Genomic DNA, 27495 nt, shown 5'->3' on the forward strand with positions numbered 1-27495 from the left:
CAGTGTGGTGTAGTTATACAGAGAAATGACCCCGTGGTGATGGTTTTGTTTTTCATATTTCTCACTAAATCATTGAAGCTAAAATATGATAGACGCAGGAGGAGCATGCAGGTAGAATCCATTGTCCTGTGCTCACAGCCTCACTTATTATTGACTGTCATTCTTTCACTAGTTGTTTTTCTGCAGAAGAGCTAGTCTCAACATGGGAGAACTTGTGCATATGTTTGTTGTACTTATGTATACATTTGTCACGAAACCCCTGCTCACTGTTTCCTAGGGGCACAGTGACTGATGGCTCAGTCGCCCAGATGGCATGGGCGTGCTGGGCTTGTCAGTATTGTGTATGGGATAAGCCAGCCGCTCTATCAGGAAAGATAGCTTGCTGGAGCATGCTGACTGTCCTCATGCTAATTAGGGATATTCCAGCCACCCAATCAGTAGCTGGGGCATGCTGGGCTGACCCCGTACAAAGTTAGGATTGTCCAGGAGCCCAGTCACCTTTTCAGGGTCATTCCCTGGCTATTTCGATGGCTGGTAATGGTCAGACCATTATCTGTCTTATCTTTTGCTTGTCGGAGTGCGTTCCTTGTACTTTAGTGTTCTGCTGTGTTAATATTTTGCTGCCTGACTTCAGACCCTGCCTTTTATTATTCATTTACATAGCCCCTTTGTCTCAATTCATGAAGTTTTGGACTTCTGACCTTGGACTGTGACCTGTTCACTCTCTTGTCCTGTCTTTCTGAATTTGATGTACACTCTTGGTGCTTGACCCCGAACTTCTGGCTCACGGCTTGTCCGTTAGAATTGATGATTGGCTACGTCACACACTTTTGTTGCACATGTGCTGTTACACTGAAGGCCTAACAGTCGTGGCCGAAAGTGTTGGCACCCTTGAAATTGTTCTAGAAAATTAAGTACGGTATTTCTCTCAGAAAATTATTGCTATTACACATGTTTTGTTATACATGTGTATTTCCTTTGTGTCTATTGGAACAGTGCACGAAACACAGAGAGAAAAAAAAAGCAAATTGGACATAATTTAACACAAAATCCCCAAAATGGGGTTCGCCTCTTCCAGCCAATACGTCTTTTAACTGACCTGAGATATAAGAGAATAGCCTCCCCATACAGGAGACAATACAGCAGCTGTCGGCTGTACACTATAGCTGACAACTTGCTGTATCAGCCACGATCAGTGTTTGCATTGCACATATCTGTTTAACCCCTTAGATGCTGCTGTCAATAGTGACTACATCATTATAAATGGTTAACAGAGTGTGGGGGATTACTCTTTATCCCAGTTGGTGCCCTCAGATCATGATTGTGTGGCCCTGATGTTTGCAATGGCAATTCACGACCAAATAGTGGCCTTAGAGTCTGTCGGCTGTTGTAACCTGTTCATAAGTTACCGGCATTTAGGTGGTAAAAATACACATTTTCATTTCTGTCATACCACTTTGCATTAATTCCTGTAGAGCACCTGAAGGGTTAATACACTACCTGACAGCAGTTTTCAATATGTCAGGGGGTGCTGTTTTTAAAATGGTATCACGTTTGGGGTTTTCCCAATATATGAGACCCCTAAAGTCAATTCAAACATGGATAGTTCCCTAAAAAAAAAATGTTGTAAATTTCCTTAAAAAAATGAAAAATTGCTGCTACATTTTTAAACCTCCTAAAATGCTAACAAAATAAAAGAACATTTTACAAATGGTCCTGATGTAAAGCAGACATGAGGGAAATGTTATTTATTAATGGTTTGCTGTGGTATGACCATCTGTATTAACCCCTTAGCGACCGCCGATACGCCTTTTAACGGCGGCCGCTAAGGGTACTTAAACCACAGCGCCGTTAATTAACGGCGCTGTGGAAAAAGTAAATAGCGCCCCCCAGAGTCGGATTTTCTCCGGGGTCTCGACTGCCGGGGGTAGCCGAGACCCCAGAGAACATGATTCGGGTCGGTTTTTACCGACCCCGCTTTTGCGATCGCCGGTAATTAACCGTTTACCGGCGATTGCAAAAAAAAAAAACCGCAATCTCTTTTTAATTTCTCTGTCCTCCGATGTGATTGCACATCAGAGGACAGAGAAAAGGGGTCCCAGATAGCCCCCCGATACTCACCTATCTTTCCCGGTGCTCCTCGTGGCTCCCGGTGGGCGCCGCCATCTTCAAAATGGCGGGCGCAGTGCGCCGGCCGGCACCGGGAGAATCTTTGGGGTCTCGGCTGCCGGGGGTAGCTGAGACCCCAAAGAACATGATCGGGGTCGGTTTTACCGACCCCTGTTTTGTGATCGCCGGTAATTAACTGTTTACCAGCGACCGCAAAAAAAAAATAAAAATCAAAGTGTAATTCTCTGTCCTCTTATGTGATCGCACATCAGAGGACAGAGAAATAGGGGGATTCGGGGACCCTATTATACTTACCGGTGTCCCTGGATCCTCCTGCTGCTCCTCCTGGCTGCCGGGGAAAAGAAAATGGCGAGCGCATGGGCAGTGCGCCCGCCATCTATCGCCATCTGCCGGCCGACAGGAGAAGAGCAGTTGGGGCTAAAATTAGGGCTAGGGTTAGAGCTAGGGTTAGGGCTAGGGTTAGGGTTGGGGCTAAATTTAGGGTTAGGGTTGGGGCTAAATTTAGGGTTAGGGTTGGGGCTAAATTCAGGATTAGGGTTCTTTCACACTTACGTCGGTACGGGGCCGTCGCAATGCATCGGCCTGACATACCGACGCACGTTGTGAAAATTGTGCACAACGTGGGCAGCGGATGTAGTTTTTCAACGCATCCGCTGCCCAATCTATGTCCTGGGGAGGAGGGGGCAGAGTTACAGCCACGCATGCACGGTCAGAAATGGCAGACGTGACGTACAAAAAAAACGTTACATTGAACGTTTTTTGTGCCGACGGTCCGCCAAAACACAACTGATCCAGTGCACGACAGACGCGACGTGTGGCCATCCGTCACGATCCGTCGGCAATACAAGTCTATGGGCAAAAAAACGCATCCTGCGGGCACATTTGGAGGATCCGTTTTTTGTCCAAAACGACGGATTATCATAAAGTATAATGTGTCACAAAAAAACAATCTCAAAATCACTGAGATTTGTTGAAGCGTTGCACAGTTATTACCACATAAAGTAACACTGGTCAGATTTCAAAAATGTGGCTCCATCACTAAGGGGTTAATGTGAATGTTTATTTATACAGTTTTGCAACCTGTGAAAAATCTTTGTTTTTAGATTGAATTTAATTCTTTCATTTTTACACAATTATGTTAGTTGACTGCAATATTTTGGCTCTCCAGAATAATGTTGAAGTCTGCAGCTGTACAACAGCTGAAACATCTTTAACATTTGTGATGATCTTTATGTTCTTATTAAATACATCACGCATACTCTTGATGTAGCGCCATCTACCTTTCTCTCTTATATAGGGCCCCTCGATTTAAAACCTTCCAGCAGCAAGATAGCCAAGAACTGCTTCACTATTTGCTGGATGCTTTGCGTCTGGAAGAAACAAAGGTAAGTGGCTTTTTTGGGGGGATTTTGTACATAAAGGCCCTTTAATTGTCGGATTGTTATTGATCACTTTACAGATCACAATACAGAATGATTTATGCTACATGCGGATAGAAGCTTATGCAAAATTAGTGAAGGGGCATTTATACTGCAGGATAATAATGAGTGCTGTTAAGATCATGTCAATGTATATCATGCTGTCATCACCCGATGATCAAGAAAACTGCTCATTCATCGATAATGTTATTTTTTTTTGCGCATCATAAAAGATAATTTTAATGGTGGTGCATCGTTTTGTGTAAACAGGACTCACGCTGCTGAGAACCATGGCGGCCTATACACACCGAGTTATCTAGTATAGATCGCTCTGTGCACTTTGTTTGCTTTGGTATGAATATATAAACAAGCAGTTACATTACCGTCAAATTTTACTAATTGGCGGTCGTGTCAGTCCGTGTAAATGGACTATAATTTTACGATTATAGTTCATATTTAGTATCTGTAGTACTGGAGTAAATCTTGCTGGAGAAAATAGAAAAACAGTATGATAAAGCTTGAAATATATATTAATAAAGACTGTTACTATCTAATGTCCTGTTTAGTCCCATGTTTGAGTCCTGTCAATAACTAACGGATAATGCGCCACCAATTTGGATAGAGAGGATTGTGGTGTTAATCAGGGCTATGAAGTCTGTAAGCCAAACCTCCAACTCTTCAGTGTCTCCGACCCCACAGCACTGGTCACTACTAAGCATGTACATAAAGTGCAGCACAGATTCATCTCCACAGCACTGGTCACTACTGAGCATGTACATAAAGTGCAGCACAGATTCATCTCCACAGCACTGGTCACTACTGAGCATGTACATAAAGTGCAGCACAGATTCATCTCCACAGCACTGGTCACTACTGAGCATGTACATAAAGTGCAGCACAGATTCATCTCCACTGCACTGGTCACTACTGAGCATGGACATAAAGTGCAGCACAGATTCATCTCCACAGCACTGGTCACTACTAAGCATGTACATGAAGTGCAGCACAGATTCATCTCCACAGCACTGGTCACTACTGAGCATGGACATGAAGTGCAGCACAGATTCATCTCCACAGCACTGGTCACTACTGAGCATGGACATGAAGTGCAGCACAGATTCATCTCCACAGCACTGGTCACTACTGAGCATGGACATAAAGTGCAGAACAGACATTTATAGGACATTTCAGAACTTTCCCAAATTATGAAAACATTTACAGCACATCCTGCACTGAACTACTGAACCCAATGCGTTATACACTGCTCAAAAAAATAAAGGGAACACTTAAACAGAATATAACTCCAAGTAAATCATACTTCTGTGAAATCAAACTGTCCACTTAGGAAGCCACACTGTTTGACAATCAATTTCACATGCTGTTGTGCAAATGGAATAGACAACAGATGGAAATTATTGGTAATTATCAAGACACACTCAATAAAGGAGTGGTTCTGCAGGTGGGGACCGCAGACCACATCTCATTACCAATGCTTTCTGGATGATGTTTTGGTCACTTTTGAATGTTGGTTGTGCTTTCACACTCGTGGTACCATGAGACAGACTCTACAACCCACACAAGTGGCTCAGGTAGTGCAGCTCATCCAGGATGGCACATCAATGCAAGCTGTGGCAAGAAGGTTTGCTGTGTCTATCAGCGTAGTGTCCAGAGGCTGGAGGCGCTACCAGGAGACAGGCCAGTACACCAGGAGGCGTGGATGGGGCCGTAGGAGGGCAACAACCCAGCAGCATGACCGCTACCTCAGCATTTGTGCAAGGAGGAACAGGAGGAGCACTGCCAGAGCCCTGCAAAATGACCTTCAGCAGGCCACAAATGTGCATGTGTCTGCACAAATGAGGATGGTCTGAGTGCCCGACTTCCACAGATGGGGGTTGTGCTCACAGCCCAACACCGTGCAGGATGCTTGGCATTTGCCACAGAACACCAGGATTGGCAAATTCGCCACTGACGCCCTGTGCTCTTCACAGATGAAAGCAGGTTCACACTGAGCACATGTGACAGACCTGACAGAGTCTGGAGACGCCGTGGAGAGCGATCTGCCTGCAACATCCTTCAGCATGACCGGTTTGGCAGTGGGTCAGTAATGGTGTGGGGTGGCATTTCTTTGAAGGGCCGCACAGCTCTCCATGTGCTCGCCAGAAGTAGCCTGACTGCCATTAGGTACCCCTTGTGAGACCATATGCTGGTGCGGTTGGCCCTGGGTTCCTCCTAATGCAGGACAATGCCAGACCTCATGTGGCTGGAGTGTGTCAGTAGTTCCTGCAAGATGAAGGCATTGAAGCTATGGACTGGCCCGCCCATTCCCCAGACCTGAATCTAATTGAACACATCTGGGACATCCACCAACATCACGTTGCACCACAGACTGTCCAGGAGTTGGCGGATGCTTTAGTCCAGGTCTGGGAGGAGATCCCTCAGGAGACCATCCGTCGCCTCATGAGGAGCATGCCCAGGCGTTGTAGGGAGGTCATACAGGCACGTGGAGGCCACACCCACTACTGAGCATCATTTCCTTGTCTTGAGGCATTTCCACTTAAGTTGAATCAGCCTGTAACTTCATTTTCCACTTTGATTTTGAGCATCATTCCAACTCCAGACCTCCGTGGGATATTAGTTGTGATTTACGTTGATAATTTTTAGGTTTTATTGTTCTCAACACATTCCACTATGTAATGAATAAAGATTTACGACTGGGAAATTTCATTCAGTGATATCTAGGATGTGGGATTTTAGTGTTCCCTTTTATTTTTTTTAGCAGTGTATATTTTAGGAGTCGGTCCGTTTTATACCAACTTTGACTCCGACTCCATCAAATTGGACACAGACTCCACAGCCCTGGTGTAAAGTTAAAATATTCTACAGTAGAGGACACATTTGCCTCTTTTTTAACCCCCCAAATCTATATGTAATTGCATCACACAGACCAGTTGTTGGTATTTACCCATGATGACATGGTAGGTGAATAAATACACCTGTTTTATCATCTGGCTGCGTTCTATGATCTGACAAGAGGCATGCTAATAGCTGTATAAACCCACTATACAGAGGTCACCTCCACGCTTTGTGAACTTGAGGAAAAGAACTGCTGGTGACCCTATTTATGCTTCCAGTGGTCTTGACGTCTGTCAGAAAACTACATGCTAAACTTCTGCACTCACCCGTGTATGAGTCATTTGAAAGGGGGCTTTGTGCGTGTGTTGGAGACATTGCCAATACTGGTCAGATAAGGGTTGGATTCCACCCTCTGCCACAATTACAGAGCCTGTTTTACAATAATGGTACATTAGTATGAGCATCCTCTGTATCCCCCCAGGGCAGCACAGCAGGGGAGCAGCACTATTGAAAGCTCAGCTTTGCTCTTAATTTTTTTTCCCCGCATAACCCCCTTTTCATGGCAATAGACTATGTGACAAAATTAGGATGTCAGGTCTGGGGCACTTAAGCATTAACAGTTGTCGATCTTACCCAGCAGTACCTTGGCTGTGGCTGCATTGTCTTCCATGGGAAATCCACAGCTGTGAACCATGCAATTGTAGTGGAGTGTCACGACCATGTGTTACTTGATGTAACAATGCCCACAGCAATATGTCTGCCACCAGGATGCTTTTAGAGACATTTACCGTCATGTTGTGTAGTTTACCATTGTTTTATTTGCTCGCTGTACAATGTTAGTGGCAGAGTGCAGAGACTTAATCATTAGTAAGGCTGATACCTTGGAAATAATGTGCTTAGATTTAATACGACCTCAGAATCATTTTCTATTTCTTTAAAGAATTTATAATTGTGTGTTATTGGATCACTGCATTAATTGGGCAGTTTAATGGTATGAAAATTAAAATGCCAGTGCTGACCGGTACATTCCTTTGGCAGCAAGATGGTTATTTTTTTTATTATAATTTTATCTGCTTTCTTTTTTTTTTACCAACCCGATAGACCTTTTTAAGCATGAATAAAAGAAAAAACAGCACTTGGGTGCCATCTGTGTGTCATCCGAGAGCTGTCCATGTTTCACTGAGAAGTCGGATGAAAAAGTTTTGAAAATTGTTCATCATTTTTTATTTTCATGTGTGAAAAGCAGATAAAAACTGAAACGCTGTCCAAAAGAAATGCATCTGCCACCCTGAACAAATAATTATCTTTTTTCACAAATGAGATGAAGAAAACCAGATATGTGAATGAGACGTAAAAGTTTGAGCAACTCCCAGAATTTTAAGTAGAATGCATCAAATACCCCGATATGCCTATCAGCGAAGGTCGAAGTGGTGAAACACTAACTAATCGGCAAATTATCACCTACCGTATATTGTGGGTAGCAGAAGACTTTATTAGTCGACAACTCCCTTCAAGATTCCCTGTATGCTTTACCTGTTTGTGAGATATAATAACATTTTTTTGTTAATATAATATGAGGCCGTCGTGCTGCCTTTAGTAACCCGTAAGCTCCCATACCAACTTATTCTTCATCAAATATGAAAATCTATCCAATGTGTAAAGCTAAGTGTACGGTTTATGCTAGTTCACAAATTTTGCATTTGATTTTCCCCATATATAGCGTTGTCCTTGTGTTGCTGTGTGAGTCCATGTTGTCTTTGCTTATATGGTGACAGCATGTTCCAGCCCGACAGATGACACTAGGGTTTATGGACGACTCCTGTCACCAGTGTATTGTCCTTACCGCTTTCATTCATATGGACTATATTTGTTACCGCTGCACGTCTCTCCCTCCCCCATTACTATTCAAAGCTTTTTGTGTTTGACCTAAATAAATGGTTTAACTCCCTAATCCCACCAGAGGGAGTTAATTATAGCCCTAAACCCCATTAATGTTCAGCTTAGTGACTTGGCTATCGATTTGTATCCCTTGTAGTTTTTGACTTTAAAACCAGAGGAAAGAAAGTTATCCACCAATGGGCCATGACTCCCAGCAAAACATATGAGAAGAGTTACTTTACCATCGCTGCCCTGCAGATTTAAAGGGTGCCATCATTTTGTTTGTTTTTATTATCAAATAATTTTTCTTTTCTAGTTATCTCCCTCTCCTGCAATTGATAACCTAAAGCTAATCTAATCTATTTTTGAACTATTCTTCTTTATCTGCCCAGATACTTTGGTATCAATTTTTTTAACCGCACAAATAAAAATGTATTTAATTTTTTTGCAAGTCTAGTATTGCTGTAATCGTACTGACCTGAATTAATACCGTAAGCAACAAACCACAAATATCAATGGCATAATGCCATTTTTCTCACAATCTTACTGCACCAATTTTTTTCTCCCTCAAAACTTCATACTTATCCCACAAAAAAAAACAAGCGCACATATGGCTATGTCGATGGAAAAAATAAAAAATGTCTCTTGGAAGAAGTTGAGGAAAAAAACACAAAAACTGAAGTCATTAAGCAGTTTACACTATTTTTTTTTTAAACTGAAATATTTGCCTAGGGCTAGTACATACAGCCTTGGCAAGTATAGAAGCAGAAAAGTATCGCAATGGTGGCAGTTTCTTTTAAAGGGGTTTTCTAGTCACATAGATTATTAAAACATTGTAAAGCCTATCACGTGTGAAGAAGCTTCATAATTTACCTACTCTGGTGCGGAGTTCTGACATTTGATGATGTGAGCTCCAGCTCCTTAAAGAGGTTGTCCACTATTTTAACATTGATGACCTATCCTTAGGATAGGCCATCAACATGTGATCTGTGAAGGTGTGACACTTAGAACCCCATCAATCATCTGTTCTAGGCAGAGGTGTTTCTGGGGGGCTGTCGTGTCGCATAAAGCGGCGGTCCAAATTGTCTTTCCCGGTGAACTGCATTTTGTCATCCCCCGGACTGGGAGTCAGCCTTTCTCTGCTCCCCAAACTGAGAGCCAGTCCCAGTAAACAATTGTATTCATGTCTTTAAGATGCGAGTACAATTGCAGCTCTGACCACCAGGTCAGGGCAACGTCAGCAGCGTGATCAGGCCATGTGATCATGCTGCAGATATCACTCGACATGCAGAAGCACTAAGGATATTGGTAAGTGCTCCACACTAGTGGAGCTGAAGACACCGAAGATTAAAGGTACCGTCACACTCAGCAACGATCACGAGCAGCGATACGACCAGGCCGTGATCGTTGGAAAGTCCTTGTGTGGTCGCTGGAGAGATGTCACACAGACAGCTCTCTCCAGCGACCAACAATGCAGATGTCCCCGGGTAACCAGGGTAAACATCGGGTTACTAAGCGCAGGGCCGCGCTTAGTAACCCGATGTTTACCCTGGTTACCATTGTAAATGTAAAAAAAAAAACACATACTCACATTCCGGTGCCTGTCACGTCCCCCGGCATCCGCTTCCCTGCACTCCCCCTGCATCCTGTGTAAGCGCCGGCCGTAAAGCAGAGCGGTGACGTCACCGATGTGCTTTGCTTTACGGCCGGCGCTGATATTTTTACATTTACAATGGTAACCAGGGTAAACATCAGGTTACTAAGCGCGGCCCTGCGCTTAGTAACCCGATATTTACCCTGGTTACCAGTGAACACATCGAAATAAAGTTCTGGCCTTCTAGCTCCGACCAGCGATGTCACAGCAGGATCCTGATCGCTGCTGCGTGTTGCGTGTCAAACATAACGATATCGCTATCCAGGACGCTGCAACGTCACGGATCACTATCGTTATCGTTGTAATGTTGTTCAGTGTGAAGGTACCTTAATTGTAACGGGGGAGATATACTGCGTGTGGGGGGGGGGAGGGTACAGATTTGCTGTGTGTGTGGGGGGGAGATTTACTGTGTGTGGGAGATTTAGTGTAACGGGGCTGGGGGAGATTTAGTGTAATGGGGAAAGATTTGAGGACACAAGTTTGGGAAGCAAGAAGGGAACAACACAATATGTGGAGTAGGATTCCAATCCTAACAGCGTGTAAAATTGTCACTGTCAGGATTCAGCTCTGCTTGCTGGTTCCAGCAGTCATCACATGGCCACTTCACTCATATGCGATTTTCAATCTTACGGTCATGTGGCAACTAGCTTGTCTCCGTGCTTATCTCAATTTTTCATTAACACTGAGAGAATTAGGAAGAGCAGCTCATCGCCATGTGACTAAGTGTGCAAATTACAGATGTGCTTAGGGGAATGGGGGTGGGGGCACCAAACTGAATTTTGAAAGCCTAGATACACCTCTGGTTCTAGGTGCCGTTGGCTGCTGGAGGTGCTCAGTTATGGATCTGTTCTGTCAACTGATAGTGGCTGCGGCCTGGTACTGCACATCTGCTCTCTATTCAAATCAATAAGGGTAGGTCATCAATGTTAAAGTAGTGGACAACATCTTTAATTTCTGCCACAGTCTGTTTAAAGCAAAGGATTTTGTGTTTGTTCTATGAATGCCTAAAGGTACCGTCACACTAGACGATATCGTTAGCGATCCGTGACGTTGCAGCGTCCTCGCTAGCGATATCGTCCAGTGTGACAGGCAGCAGCGATTAGGCCCCTGCTGTGCTGTCGCTGGTCGGGGAAGAAAGTCCAGAACTTTATTTGGTCGCTGGACTCCCCGCAGACATCGCTGAATCGGCGTGTGTGACACCGATTCAGCGATGTCTTCACTGGTAACCAGGGTAAACATCGGGTAACTAAGCGCAGGGCCGCGCTTAGTAACCCGATGTTTACCCTGGTTACCATCCTAAAAGTAAAAAAACAAAACACTACATACTTACCTACAGCCGTCTGTCCTCCAGCGCTATGCTCTGCTCTCCTCCTGCACTGACTGTGAGCGTCGGTCAGCCGGAAAGCAGAGCGGTGACGTCACCGCTCTGCTTTCCGGCCGCTGTGCTCACACAGACAGTACAGGAGGAGTGCAGAGCACAGCGCTGGAGGACAGACGGCTGTAGGTAAGTATGTACTGTTTGTTTTTTTTACTTTTAGGATGGTAACCAGGGTAAACATCGGGTTACTAAGCGCGGCCCTGCGCTTAGTTACCCGATGTTTACCCTGGTTACCGGCATCGTTGGTCGCTGGAGAGTGGTCTGTGTGACAGCTCTCCAGCGACCAAACAGCGACGCTGCAGCGATCCGGATCGTTGTCGGTATCGCTGCAGCGTCACTTAGTGTGACGGTACCTTAAGCCAACAGCTCTGCAGTGAGCTCTAAACAGTGATGTCTAGGGGACATGGTCAGTAAGCCTCAGCAGGTGGTATAATGTACAGGGAGGGAGAGCACAGAAACATTGCAGGCTCTACATAGAACAGGTAATCTTATCAACTTTAGACTTGGACAAAGGGGATGGGGCTGGGCTTTCAAAATGCCAGAGTGCATTGGAATACATGAATACTCTGATTCATTACTTCCCTACAGTATCCAGAGCCTGTGTGGTGCTATTTCCAGCACCTGGAATATTATTAACTGTGGGAGTGTCAGAGCAGTACATATTAGGTCAAGTGGGAGGAATGTTAGTAAGGAGAATCTGTGATTTATCCATCATGAGACTATATAAGAGTCTCAGGATGGTTCAATTGAAGTGGAGTGGGTTGGATACATAGGGTGGTAGTGTGTGAGCACAAAGGAAGAGCTGGCTGGAAGTTCAGGCTGTAAACCATAACTGTTCACAAGGAGGGCTGAAGGGGAGCTAATCACCCAAATTATATCTACTGTAAGTAATGGGGGCCTGGGGACTTATGACAAGAATAGCCAGATTTTGTTTTGTGCCTGAAAACCCCTGTGATTTTCTTGTAGGTCTCATGTCTTCTGCTCTGCTCTGACGATGGGGTATCACTGCATAAATCATGTTGATTGACAACTGGCTCTCCACTGCCTACTCAGCGTAGGCATACTAAATTAGTGTAGTTTAAATTGCATGGGCAATTGTAGTGGGATAAATCTGCTAGTGAAACTGATACCTTGCATAGGCCCTCAGAATAAGTCATGTGCAGAGTTCCTTACTGTTGATGTGCCAGCTCAGGTAGTGTAAAGGTACCGTCACACTAAGCGACGCTGCAGCAATACCGACAACGATCCGGATCGCTGCAGCGTCGCTGTTTGGTCGCTGGAGAGCTGTCACACAGACAGCTCTCCAGCGACCAACGATCCCGAAGTCCCCGGGTAACCAGGGTAAACATCGGGTTACTAAGCGCAGGGCCGCGCTTAGTAACCCGATGTTTACCCTGGTTACCATCGTTAAAGTAAAAAAAACAACCACTACATACTTACCTACCGCTGTCTGTCCCCAGCGCTGTGCTTTCCTGCACTGACTGTGAGCACAGCGGCCGGAAAGCAGAGCGGTGACGTCACCGCTGTGCTTTCCGGCTGCCCAGCGCTCACAGCCAGAGCAGAGAAGCCCAGCGCCGGGGACAGACAGCGGTAGGTAAGTATGTAGTGGTTGTTTTTTTTACTTTAACGATGGTAACCAGGGTAAACATCGGGTTACTAAGCGCGGCCCTGCGCTTAGTAACCCGATGTTTACCCTGGTTACCAGCGAAGACCTCGCTGAATCGGCGTCACACACGCCGATTCAGCGATGTCAGCGGGAGAGCCAGCGACCAAATAAAGTCCTGGCCTTTCTGCCCCGACCAGCGATATCACAGCAGGGGCCTGATCGCTGCTGCGTGTCACACTGGACGATATCGCTAGCCAGGACGCTAGCGATATTGTCCAGTGTGACGGTACCTTAAGTCACAGCAGGGAGCTGGCTGTCAATCAACTTGACATCAGCATTGACTGCCCATCAACAGAGCAGAGCGGAAGAGAAGAAACTGCTCTGTCGTGACATCACATGAAGTGAAAGATTTGTCACCAGGAGCAGTTCTGTGATTGCTTGGACCCAGGAGAGATCAGCGCACAACAGAACAGGTAAGTAGTTTTCAACTATTTTCCTTGGTTTACCCAATAGTAGAAAAAAATAAGTCCCCCGTAACCTCTTTAATGGTTTAAACAAAACTTACCATTGGCATGTGCCTCACCAGAAATGTTACTCCGGTGAGGGATTGGAGTTCATTTCGGGCTTAAGGTACGCCACTATGGTGATGTAACTTTTGGAAACTTTGTCAGGCGGGTGAGCTTCGCCACGAGCTGCCCGTGCTCCACCCATTTTGGCAGCTCTTGCTGGGACTTTGGTGAAAATTTACACAATCCAGACACAACAGCATTCTCCAAAAGTTTCTAAATTTTGCAACCTTTACAAAGTGTTTTTCTGCCAGAAATGTGGAGAAAACTCTTCTGATTGGGTCCAATGTGCTTAGTACTTATTACACCGACGTTACCTGGCAAGGTTTGGTAGGGGCAGATACAATGCTGTGATATATTGTAGCTACATATAATCCTCTCTTTATCAGTACAATCAGCTACCACTCCATTTATATGTATTTTCAGCACTTTACTTTATGAGCAAGACAGGCAATTTCCTTTCATAAAGGATGGTTTTCTATACCCAAACTCCAATTTTGAAGATTGCATGCCTGGCATACACCTCTATGCACGAGGACAAGCAGATTCTGATTTCATTTAGCATCCCTTTTATTTCCAAGTATAGGTCTTGAGGTCTTCCCTTTTATAAATAAGCAAATTGAACCAGGTGTCAGACCTTGAGACCCGAGGTTTCAAATGTAAGTGACAATTGACCCTTAGCTGTATTGTACCAAACATAACACTAAATAATTGCTTTCCTTGAAACTCCACATGCCTGTTCTGTTTCTATGTCTTACTTGTAAAGCTATTATACGCACTGCAGAGGCCACTTGTCACACAAGTGTAAGAGCTTCTCTGAAGAAGGCTTAGATTGCAGTTAAGACTAGTTGCTCTGCTACATTTTACCTTAGAAAATCTATTGTTTTACTTGATGTTGTGCGACCCTATTTTGCTTTGAAGATTCACAAGACTGACCATGGAATAGGTCTCGAAACAGTCTGTGACACAAGGTTTCCTCCTCTGCTTCATCTTATGAAGATCTCGCGTGCACGAGGTTCACATTGTGTGTTACTAGTCTTCTGTTCTGTCTGCTCAGATTGGAAGGTAGTTCAGGTATAGCAAATCTTTTCGAAATTTCGCCAGTCTGAAGGCTTCTCAAGTAAGGCGATACTGATGATATTGACTATTGGGGTCGTAAATGTCATTTAGCAATTTTGTTGCTCTCAGATTCTCTTACAACGTGGCCGGATATGGCTGCCTCTTTGCTTCTGCAGATGTTCAAAGCATTGGGACAGACTACTTGGGGAGGAAAAAACTTCTATTGATATTTCCTACCAGTAGTAAAATGGTAAATGGTCAGATTCTAGGGAAAGCGAATGAGTGGGTGAAGCAATATGAGCTTCACATAGATTAGTGATTTTGGATGGAATAACTACACTCCATTATGGTGAAATTGCCACCAGTATTTAATGGTCATTATTTATGAACATATAGGCAATAGTTTTATTGTGTGCTAATTTGTTTAATGATCTCATGTGTGTGTAATGGGAGAGATTTTATGTGGTTCTGGAACATAGAATACAAGTGCTAATGCCACTGCAGGCTTTCTGCCCACCACACACCCATTAAAGCCCTGCTACCTACTGTTTTTGTCCTTGTACGAATAATGGAGTTGTCTAGTGAAAACAAGTTATCACCCACATCCAGGGTAGCTGATAACTTGCTGATCAGTGGTGTCTCACCTCTGGGATTCGCCCTGATCAGCAGATCAAGGAAATCTTGTTTCTTACAACATGGCACAGTAGGATAGGGCTCCAGAGCCATAGTTATTGTTGGTAACTGCTCTACACGCTTCTCGTAACAAGGGAGCTTACCATTTTATTTACTTATTTTTTTTCATGAACTGCAACATGTTTAATCCCGATGCTTATGTACTCAGACTGGTCCGGAAGCGCCATCACTCATTGCTGCATTTTGCTTGTATGACAATGACGGCGGCATGATTGACAAACCAGCGTGATCAGAGAGGAAGAGAAGATCGAATTCTTCATCCATGCTCTCCCTGCACCCACTGTTTGTCAATCATACCGCTGTGGGCATGATGGAAACGAAATGCAGGGATGAGTGATGGCGCTCCAGGACCAGTCTTGGTACATTGGCACCGGGATTAAACATTGTTCTATCACTACCAGTTACTTGTAATACAGACATGATTTCTAAAGTTATTTGTGGCCTGATATAGCGCTCTTGTTACATCATAGTGGTAAATCCCCTTGAAAGGTCCACACCTCCATCACAGATTTGACAGACTGCATTGTAGTTGAATACAATGCACTCTGTCAAGTTTTCTTCATTGTGTCCGTAATTTTCATAAAGGCGTAGAATGCTACAATATTTATTTTTCATAAAAATGATGAAATATGTGATGGAGGTGTGGACTTTTCAAGGGGATCTACCACTATGATGTAATAAGAGCCCTATATTAGGTATCTTTCTGTGATGGATGAGTCATCAGTCTGCATTTAATTTTTCATACCACGTGCAGTACAATATTGAGCATTGTAATTTTTAAGGCGTTAAAGGGGCTTCGACTCCTTTTTTCAAAACTGACTTGGTAGAGGGGATCATTATATACATGGAATGCGCAGTTACATTTCTTTCCAATTCCCTGCTGTTCAAGTGGCCTCATCCAAATCTAGAATTGATGCGTCTTGTTGCATTAGTCATCTGAACGCTGAGCCCACTAATTTGCTGACACAATCATGTATGGTACTGGTGGACACCACTGGAACAAGGTGGGGGATTGGAAGTCTGAGCAACACGTTCTTAATTTAGGACTGTGCATTTGCCCTGGCCAGATTAGAAAGAGGTCTGAAACAGGCCTATAATCTGTCTCTGTTTTGTTTCAGGACTAAAATATATATATGTCACGATCCATGTTTGGATCTGTGGCAGATCTGGTTTCCCTCAGATTTAAACCTTTTTTCCTTTCTGGTCATTGGGGGTTAATGCAGTTTTCTCCCCCGAGTGGCCGCTGGTGTTATTGCATTGCTGCTGGGTCAGCTGATGTTTGTGACCACTCTCACCATCCTTTATAAGGTCACCTGGTGCTTCAGCTGACTGTTGGTTATACAGTTCCTTTCAGGAGACCAACCTCGCAGTAGCAGCTCCCTGGTGTCAGCCAAGTCTGGTGTTTGGAGCTCAGTTGCTGTACTATTTTTGTTGTGGAGTCTGCAGCGGCGTGCACAAGCTAAGTTCTGAGTTCTGTTATTTTGTAGTTTGTGCATTCACCTTTTGGTATAGTGTTCCCCTCACTCTTATATTGTTTATTCCTGTTTATTTGCTTTGTGGTGCTGTTTACACTGTTCACCCCCCTGGGGTGGGGGTTGGGGGTTTAGTACAGGGTTTAACAGGAGACAGGGGCAGGTCGGTGACTTGGGCCTCCTTACCTTCAAGGGTACCCCCAAGTTAAGGAAAGACAGGGCCTCCCCTAGCCTGAGGGGCAGTTTAGGGGCCCAGATTCCTCATCTCCTGCTTTCCTATTTCTGCCCTGTGACAATAAATAAATAAATAAATATATATATATATATATATATATATATATATATATATATATATATACACATGTGTGTATATATATATATATATATATATACATGTGTGTGTATATATATATATATATATATATATATATATATATATATATATTTCTAACTGTTTATTTTGTCCTGGAGGCATAGTTTTGAATCAGAATACAAAACATTAACGTGAGGAAGCATGAGCAATCTCAAGGCTACAAGTCCATCTCCAAAGACCTGAATGTTGTCTACTGTGCGCAGCGTCATCAAGTAGTTTAAAGCCCATGGCACTGTGGCTAACCTCCCTAGATGTGGACGGAAAAGAAAAATTGACAAGAGATTTCAACGCAAGATTGTGCGGATGTTGGATAAAGAACCTCGACTAACATCCAAACAAGTTCAAGCTGCCCTGCAGTCCGAGGGTACAACAGTGTCAACCCGTACTATCCGTCGGCGTCTGAATGAAAAGGGACTGTATGGTAGGAGACACAGGAAGACCCCACTTCTAACCCCGAGACATAAAAAAGCCAGGCTGGAGTTTGCCAAAACTTACCTGAAAAAGCCTGAAACTTTTTAGAAGAATGTTCTCTGGTCAGATGAGACAAAAGTAGAGCTTTTTGGGCAAAGGCATCAACATATAGTTTACAGGAGAAAAAAAGAGGCATTCAAAGAAAAGAACACAATCCCTACAGTCAAACATGGCGGAGGTTCCCTGATGTTTTGGGATTGCTTTGCTGCCTCTGGCACTTGACTGCTTGACCGTTTGCATGGCATTATGAAGTCTGAAGACTACCAACAAATTTTACAGTATAATGTAGGGCCCAGTGTGAGAAAGCTGGGTCTCCCTCAGAGGTCATGGGTCTTCCAGCAGGACAATGACCCAAAACACACTTCAAAAAGCACTAGAAAATGGTTTGAGAGAAAGTACTGGAGACTTCTAAGGTGGCCAGCAATGAGTCCAGACCTGAATCCCATAGATCACCTGTGGAGAGATCTAAAAATGGCAGTTTGGAGAAGGCACCCATCAAATATCAGGGACCTGGAGCAGTTTGCCAAAGAAGAATGGTCTAAAATTCCAGCAGAGCATTGTAAGAAACTCATTGATGGTTACCGGAAGCAGTTGGTCGCAGTTATTTTGGTTAAAGGTTGTGCAACCAAGTATTAGGCTGAGGGTGCCAATACTTTTGTCTGGCCCATTTTTGGAGTATTGTGTGAAATGATCAATGTTTTGCTTTTTGCTTCATTCTCTTTTGTGTTTTTTTCATTTAAGACAAATTAAATGAAGATAATAATACCAAAGAATTTGTGATTGCAATAATTTTCAGGAAGAAACTGAGTATTATCTGACAGAATTGCAGGGGTGTCAATACTTTTGGCCACAACTGTATGTATGGGTGTGTGTTTATATACAGGTTCTGTGTGTGTGTGTGTGTGTGTGTGTGTGTATATAATATAAGATCACGTTTGCACATAATGTATTACATGGATTTTTACTGCAGATTCTTCTCTAATACTAACTGAATAAGCTTCCTTGTGTCTGAAATGCACAATGTGCTGGGGGTGGAGGGGTTCATGTGGAAAAGAAGCTCTTCAGTCCTTGAGGCATTTCTGCTGGAAAAGACTTTCCAACTTTAACAACTAAATAAAGTGAAAAAAATGACACAAAATTCACTGAAAAAGATGTCCCTAAGACCTCAATCAAACATCTGTGTTTCAAGTACAGTTGAAAATAGAAGCTTGCATGCACTATATAAAAATACACATACATGGTTTTCTCAATGTCTGTCATGAAATCAGAATAAACCTTTCCCGTACTAGGTCAATTAAGTTTACTATAATTATTAATATTTGCAAAATGCCGGAATAATGAGAGAAACTGTTTTAAGTTTCTATTACTTACTGCAAACTCAAAAGTTTTCATACACTAAGATTACTATGCCTTTATACAATTCTGGACTGCCCATATGATGTCATGTGTTTGGAAGCTTCTGATAAGGTTTTTGGCTACATCTGAGTTAATTAGAGATACACCTGTGGATGTATTTTAATGCACACCTGAAAAACACTGCTGCTTTGTGTGGCATCATGGGAAAGTCTCAAGAAACCAGCCAAGATATCGGGAAGAGAATTATGAACTTGCACAAGTCTGACTCATCCTTGGGGACAATTTCAGGATACCTGAAGGTGCCTCGTTCATCTGTACAAACAATTATATGCAAGTACAAACAAGATGGGAATGTCCAGCCATCAAGCCATCATACCGTTCAGGAAGGAGACAAGATCTGTGTCCCAGAAATGAAAGTGCTTTGGTCCATATACATGTACATATCAACCCAAGCACAAAAGCAAAAGACCTTTGTTTAGTTGATGGCGGAAGCTGGTAAGATTGTGTCAATATCCACAGTGAAACAAGTACTGTATCAACATGGGCTGAAAGACACGCTGCCAGGAAGAAACTGTTACTACAAAAGAAACATAAAAAAGCCAGATTAATATTTGCAAATGCACACAGGAACAAAGACCTTAATTTTTGGAAACATGACCTGTGATCTGATGAAACGAAGATTGAACTTTTTGGGCATAATAACCATTGTTACGTTTGGAGGGAAAAGGGAGAAGCTTGGAAGCCAAAGAACACCATCCCAACTGTGAAACACAGAGGTGGCAATACTGAAGCAACATCTCAAGACATCAGCCAGGAAGTTAAAGCTTGGGCGGAAATGGGTTTTCCAAATGGACGACGACTTGAAGCATACTGCCAAAATGGTTACAAAGTGGCTTAAGGATAACAAAGTCAATGTTTTGGAGTGGCCATCACAAATCCCCGATCTCAATCTTATTGAAAATGTATAGGGAAAAACTGAAAAGGCAGGTGTGAGCAAGGGGACCTACAAACCTGGATCAGTTGCACCAGTTTTGTCAGGATGAATGAGCCCAAATTCTGACCAACTATTGTGAGAAGCTTGTGGTAGGATATCCCATGTATTTGACCAAAGTCATTCAGGTTAAGAGCAAAGGTACCAAATACTAATGAAATTTATGTAAACTTTTGACTTTGCAATAAGTAATATAAATGCCTTAAAACATTCTCTCATTATTCTCGCATTTGGCAAATATTAATTATGGTAATCCTAATTGACCTAATACGGGAAAGGTTTATTCAGATTCCATGTCAGATATTGAGAAAACATGTGTATGTGTCTTTTTATGTAGTGTATGTAAACTTCTGGTTTCGAATGTATGTGTTTGATTTGTGATTTTCACAGATTGAACAAAAACCCATTATAGTCTATGGACTGTTCAAATGTCCGTGTTATTTTGCAGAAAGGATTTCCAAGCAAAAATCATGGAGACATGTTCATTTTTTTTTTTTTTTTTACCAGCCGCACAGATTAAAACAGTAAGTACAAATACATAAGTCTGTGAAAATCACGGACTGCACACAGATGCCATCAATGTGCCGTCCGTATGATATTCATTATTAACATTGCAAAGGATAGAAACAGCTTGTAATTTATCCAGATGTGAAAATCAATGATGGTAAGGGCTCATTCAGACGTTTGTAGGCCGAACCAAGAACTGGAACTTACAGAGATAAACGATAATTGAGGGATTCACCCCTGTTATGTGCTTTGGAGACACTCCTGGTTTAGGCATAGAAACACTGCTAAAAAGTCGCTGATGTCTGAATGAGCCCTAAAACTGCCACTGACCAAACATTGATGGGACTTCTATACTGATGGCACTCATACCAATTTTTGTGAACAAGCATGGATGTCTGAATAATACCTAAAAATACTTTCCCGACAGTTAATGTGGCCTGAATCCAGGTAGACTTAGTCGAAATCTGTGACATTGCAGTATTGTCTCGAGCCTCCATGACATGCTGAAAGGGACACAAATTACTTTAGCCTGTCATCTTGGAAAATGCTCTTTACCTGCAGAGATAGTGTTACTTTCAAGGTAAATGGCGATTACAATCATCGGTCACAATACTTTGAGCAGCTGCTGTAAGCATTCCCAAGCTCCTTGATTGACAGAGGGTGCAGCAGCACATCTGTAACAGATTGAGCTGTCAATTGCGCAATGGAGACGCACTTTCAATAAGATGGCCGGGCAGCGTTGCAGATTTCAATGCCCAAACTGTCTGTGACATCCCAACTCGGGGGCTTGAGACCGCCATGGCCAGTCAGGAAACCTGTTTTATGCAGGTGGTGATAGGGTACCTATTTGGAATACTGCACTGTATATATTTTCTGTACAAAGGGTGAAATACTTAAGTTAATTGTCCAGGTTTGGCATCCCAGTTTACAGTCACTCTATGCAGCTGCAGACTTGTGAATCCTCACCGCACACACAGTGTGCGCTGTCGAGATTCTCCGGTGCCAGCAGCAAGACCAGGCGGTCATGTGACCACAAGTGTGCGATATGCATCCTTACATCCACATTTCGACCGATTTGTGCAGGGCCTGGCTCAGTTCACTTGTATTGAGCGAGGCTGCACACGTCTAGTCGGACATAGTTGAGATCACATGACCACTCGCACCAGAAAATCCTGACAGTGCACATTGTGTGTGCGTGCTGTGAGGCTTTACAAGTCTGCAGTCACAAATTGATTGCCGACTTTTGTGCAAAACCTTACCCACCTGTTTAAAGGGGTTTTCCATTTAACAATTTTTATTCATAATAGAGCTTACTGCAATTATAAATAATAAAAGAAATAATCTGCACTATAAGATATCCCTCGAAGTCCCAATCTGGTGGTCATGCTAGTCTGTGCTACCTGGTCCTATCCTTAACAGACCGGAAATGTTTGCTCAGCTAGTCATTGGCTTAGGTGGGTCACTGTGGCCTTTGTGCGGGCGAGTTGTCATTTCTGATGTGTCAAGGATGGCATAAGAAAACACAAGCCAATGGGAACTGAGAGTGTGCTGGCAATAAACCTACAGAGAATCACTTGGGGCGAGCAGCACCATTCCTAAATGTCTTGGCACCTTTTATGAGAAAATGACCAAAATGAAGTTTTGCACCCTTCCATGCTTTAAATTGACGTCTTATCTTAAGGTGTTTTACTTTGAGCATGCTCTCACCAGCACTTTCTTGACTTTGCAGCGTATACAATCAGGTATTTTGAAAGCATTTAACAACCCAACTACTAAAACTGCGGATGAGGATACAAAGAGAAAAGTCAAAGGTACTGTGTCATCTGAATAAACCCACACACACATATATATATATATATACTTATTTGTCACTACCAGGATGACATCGTTGACTTGCTGCTTTTCATGATTCACTTCCAAGTTGTAGTCGGTTGATTCCTTCCGATTTTTGGCACTGGCATAGCTTCCTGGACATGGGCTAGTGATTCTTTAGTGCCATCTAGTGGTTAGTGCACAGACTTTCTGGAACACATAATGTGAATCTATACTATAGTATTGCAGATATTCTATGCTATTGACCACCAGTATTTTTGTGCATCTCTAGCGTATGGAAGAGAAGGCATCAGAGCTAATTTTATTGACAGAATATTTGTGGGAGAATTAACCAGCACAGTCATGTGTGAAGAATGCGAGAAAGTAAGTACATCTCATTCTATGTGTGAAACAGAGAGGAGCATCTCATAAGTGTGAGTAATGACTGCATAACTTGGTATGGAAAAGGACATAATGCCCAGAGCCACAAGCTACTTTCTGTAGCCATACATGACATTATATCAGCAATGAACCTGAGCTTGGCATTATAGCGACATCCACATCATATGTTAGCATTATGGCTTCCATTTGTCCATGACTACTGTGACCGAACCCTTTTCTGATAGACCATCAGTGTTACAGTATTTTAAAGACTTAGAGGACCTTTCACCAAACTTCATGTTGAACTGAGCCCATAATGTAATAGGTGCTGCTGAGCAGAATAAAACTTTTTTTTTTACATTAGTTTTGACTCAGTTGCGTAGATATTTGCAATCAAAGTATTTGGCACCTCAACAGTTATCTAAATCCAGGTAAGTATTACCAGTGAAATTTAGTTGTGGAGTGTACTCCTTCCTCTTTCTGACACTGACTAATCACAATGTGGAAAGAATACTCACCCGCCAAAGCATTACTCTCCTTACTGCATAGTGACGACATGCTGGAGCACAGCAGACTTGAGTGTTATTAAGGAGAACCTGTCAGTAGGTTTTTATTATTCAATCTTAGAGCAGCATAATGTAGGGGCAGAGAGCCTGATTCCATGGATGGGTCACTTGCTCAGCAGCTTGCTGTAGTTTCAATGCTATCAGTGTTTTATCAGCAGGAGATTATCACTGCTGGATTAGGTCTCACTTGCAGACCAGTTAAGGTACCGTCACACATAACGATATTGTTAACGATATCGTTGCAACGTCATGCTTTTGGTGACGTAGCAATAATCCCGCTAACCATCTCATTATGTGTGACAGCGACCAACAATAAGGCCCCTGCTGGGAGGTCGTTGGGGAATTATCAGGACCATTTTTTGGTCGCTGATCACCCGCTGTCATCGCTATGCGATCTGTTCACTTGTAACCAGGGTAAATATTGGGTTACTAAGCGCAGGGCCGCGCTTAGTAACCCGATATTTACCCTCTTTACCATTTGTAAAAGTTTAAAAAAAAACAAAAAAAAAACACTACATACTCACATTCTGATGTCTGTCACGTCCCCCGGTGTCCACTGTGTCAGCGCCGGCCGTAAAGCAGAGCACAGCGGTGACGTCACAGCTGTGCTCTGCTTTACGGCCGGCGCTGACACAGTCAGTGCAGGGAAACTCTCGGCAGCAGCGCGTGCATTAGCAGCGCTCCTGCCGAAAGCAGTTTTAACCCTGTGGACGCCGGCGGGGGACGTGACAGACATCAGAATGTATGTAGTGTTTTTTTTTTTGTTTTTTTTTACTTTTACAATGGTAACCAGGGTAAATATCGGGTTACTAAGCGCGTCCCTCCACTTAGTAACCCGATGTTTACCCAGGTTATCCGGGTGCTGCAAGGGGACTTCGGCATCGTTAAAGGGACACTGTCACCTGAATTTGGAGGGAACAATCTTCAGCCATGGAGGCGGGGTTTTGGGGTTTTTGATTCACCCTTTCCTTACCCGCTGGCTGCATGCTGGCTGCAATATTGGATTGAAGTTCATTCTCTGTCCTCCATAGTACACGCCTGTGCAAGGCAAGATTGCCTTGTGCAGGCATGTACTACAGAGGACAGAGAATGAACTTCAATCCAATATTGCAGCCAGCGGGTAAGGAAAGGGTGAATCAAAAACCCCAAAACCCCGCCTCCATGGCTGAAGATTGTTCCCTCCAAATTCAGGTGACAGTGTCCCTTTAAGACAGATTCAACGATGCCGAAGTCGTTCCCCTGATCGTTGGTCGCTGGAGAGAGCTGTCTGTGTGACAGCTCTCCAGCGACCACACAACGACTTACCAACGATCACGGCCAGTTTGTATCGCTGGTCGTGATCGTTGGTAAGTCGTTTAGTGTAAAGGTACCTTTAGGCTGATCTATGTAACCCTGCTGCCACCACTGATTGGCATCTTGCTGAGAATGCATAGTGTACACAGGAAGATACCTGTCACGATTCACACCGTGACCGTCACCCTTACGTCACGGATCGGAGTGACTTTAGGCCAACAGACGGCTATCACATGTGCAGGGGGGCTTATCTTAGTTATCCCTCCACTCCACAATGTGATGAAAAAACACAAGGCTATTGACCTCTTAGTTTACAGCAGGGGCTTATTCTAGGTATCCCACTGCTCTTCAATATACCACGAACTGCAGGGATTTATGTATATCCCGCTTACAGTTCCACTTAACATGTGCAGCTCTCTGGCGCCCCCCTTACACTCAGGTCAGATTAGGTACTGCACCGTGGGTAATTAGTCGCCAGACAGGCTGCCTGCTATGTACTAGCTATTGGGCACGCTGCAGCGATGCGATAAACTACTCCCACTCAGGCAGGAACAATAATTATTAATGCCGCAGTCGCTGCAACATCACCCAAAAGCCTGCACGTTATCGCTGCCACCAGCTTCGATTAAACGGGTCCGAAGCTAACCCAAAAACAACAGTAACGTAATTCCCTTCAGGAGACTTAGGGTACGGTTTAGAACAGGAGAACGAACTAGTATTAAATAATATACCCCATGAAAAGTTTCAGGCAGTGTTTTATCAAAATATTTTACAAAGATGTTACAAATGAGACAATTGCAAATATGTACAAGGTAATTATAGCATAAAGGGATTACAGGAGTAAAGATAACACTCACATGTTCAAAGCATTGCAGACAACCAGGCTAGTGAAGTTTCCATACGTCCCAGTTCATTGAACGTGCTCAGGGCTCTCCAGGAAAAAGACAAGAAGAGGAACTGCTGGGGAGCCTGACACAAACTTAAAACCTGCAGCTAGTGACATCACAGAAAGGCTGGCTTATCCAGACCCTCCTCTCTCTACATTCTGAGTACTTCAACCTTAAATTTATCTACTTTCTATAACTTAGCTACAAAACATGTCATAGTCATAACAAACCCAGCATTCATCTCGGCTTAACGTGGGCATTCTAATGAGATCAAATATGTCCTATCTGGGATACATATTTACAGAGAAATCCCTATGTCTTTACCAGATGGAGTTAGAAGCCCGTGTTTAGAGGGATGGGCAGATCCACCGAGGGAGATTAAGAATATATATTTTCGTGTTCTTAACGTAAACGGTTTGCGTAATATCTTACAAAAACAAAACAAAGAACTTCCATGTATTCTAGAGACTTAGAATCCAGTTCTTGCTGGAGGAAGATTCTAACCTGGTTGTAAAAATTCCTTTAGGCAATAAAACGCTCTTCCCCCATGTACATTGGCAAGGCAGCTCTTGGCTGAGTGAAAGGGAAGGGGGGCTTTTTAGCCCGCAGCCTGCTAACAAGAGAAACTACTTAGGGTATATGATATTTTATACCATTTAGTGACAGTAAGTCGTTTAGTGTAAAGGTACCTTTAGGCTGATCTGTGTAACCCTGCTGCCACCACTGATTGGCATCTTGCTGAGAATGCACAGTGTACACAGCAAGATACCAATCAGTGGTGTGGGTGGGGTTAAAGACAGTTTAGAATCCTGACTACTGCTACATCTGCAGCAGAGAAAACAGGGATTCTAGTAAAACTACCCCAAGCTGTCCAGTAAGTGATACATCTTTGGAATCAGGCTCTATGCCCCTATATTACACAGCTCCAAGATTCCATAACAAAAACTTCCTGGCAGATTCCATTTTGCTAACAGCTTTCAGCTCTCATCTCCAGCAGTCAGTGTGGGGGAAGGGATAGTGTTGCAGAGATGAGTCTCACTACAACCACTTCTAGTAGATCTCCTCTCATAGTGCCAGTGTTTCCAATCATAACCAGGCATCCACATACAAGGGGAAAAAGAACACCCCACCCCCACCCCACTATAGCTAGCAGAACTAACAGGTTCTGTGTGAGACATAGTGATGTGCTGACGCACAGCAGACCTCAGTTTGATGAACTGACAACTTTAATCTACAGCAGTCAATGTGCAGGGAGGGACAGTTCAGCAGTTTACTTGCTTTAGCAATGCTAATGTGTATTTGATCCTGACAATAAAGATCATTTGTATATGAGAGGAGAGCTACTAGAAGTGTTTGTAATGAGACTCAACTCTTCAGTACTGCCCCTCTTTCCAGCACTGACCACTGAAAGCTGTCAGTTAGTCACACTCAGGTCTGCTGTGCTAGATAACGCGTCACTACATCATCTGCAGTCTCCCCGGGCATCACACCTCTGTGGAGGCATACTTCTCTGCCCTGATGAGGTCAGAGCAATGTGTTGCAGTACACATGCATCGGGAAAGGTCAAAGAGCCCTGCAGGTGAGTACTTGTGTACAGCATTATGGAGTGCTGTATATCAGGCCTGAAAGGTGGTGGCCATGTCGCATATCTGTCAAACCTGGTGACAGGCTCCCTTTAACTGTTTAGGTGTCAAATATTTTGCTCACCAATATATCTACAACGCGTAGGCAAAATAAAAAAAAAAGGTTTTATTCTGCTCTGTGGCCACTGTTAGATTATGTGTCCTGTTCAACATGAACAATTTGGTAAATGGTCTTCTTTAAGTAAATTTGCCTCAGGAACCATCGACACCACCCATAACACACGTATAAGGCTGTGTTGGGACATGGGCTATGTGAGGCTCTGGTCATGAATTCCATGGAACGTATGTGTTGACTGTCTGATATTGACATGATGCAAATTTTAGCTCCGCAGCACGTCACCTCACCACACTTCCTCCCATCCCACTTCCTGGATCAGGCTTGGTTATTGGCTGCAGCGCTGTTAGCGTGACATCAGCAGGCCAGACAGTGACATACACCAGGAGCAGTGACCGAGGCTGAACAAATCACCGTTTGGTTGTGTTTTTTTCCTTAAACAAACCTTCTAAG

General features: G+C 43.6%; 1 protein-coding gene across 4 annotated transcripts in view; it reads left to right on the plus strand.

Annotated features, from left to right (window-relative positions):
* Positions 1 to 27495, plus strand: part of USP45 (ubiquitin specific peptidase 45) — a 196510-nt gene that overhangs the window by 148096 nt on the left and 20919 nt on the right. For all 4 annotated transcript variants that reach the window (XM_069726315.1, XM_069726316.1, XM_069726317.1 and 1 more), the window contains 3 exons: positions 3428 to 3515; positions 22135 to 22216; positions 22510 to 22601. In XM_069726315.1, coding sequence (XP_069582416.1) covers positions 3428 to 3515; positions 22135 to 22216; positions 22510 to 22601 — 262 coding nt within the window. The remainder of the gene's footprint in view (positions 1 to 3427; positions 3516 to 22134; positions 22217 to 22509; positions 22602 to 27495) is intronic.

The sequence above is a fragment of the Ranitomeya imitator genome, chromosome 5 (assembly GCF_032444005.1).
Source record: "Ranitomeya imitator isolate aRanImi1 chromosome 5, aRanImi1.pri, whole genome shotgun sequence".
NCBI classification, from domain to species: Eukaryota; Metazoa; Chordata; class Amphibia; order Anura; family Dendrobatidae; genus Ranitomeya; species Ranitomeya imitator.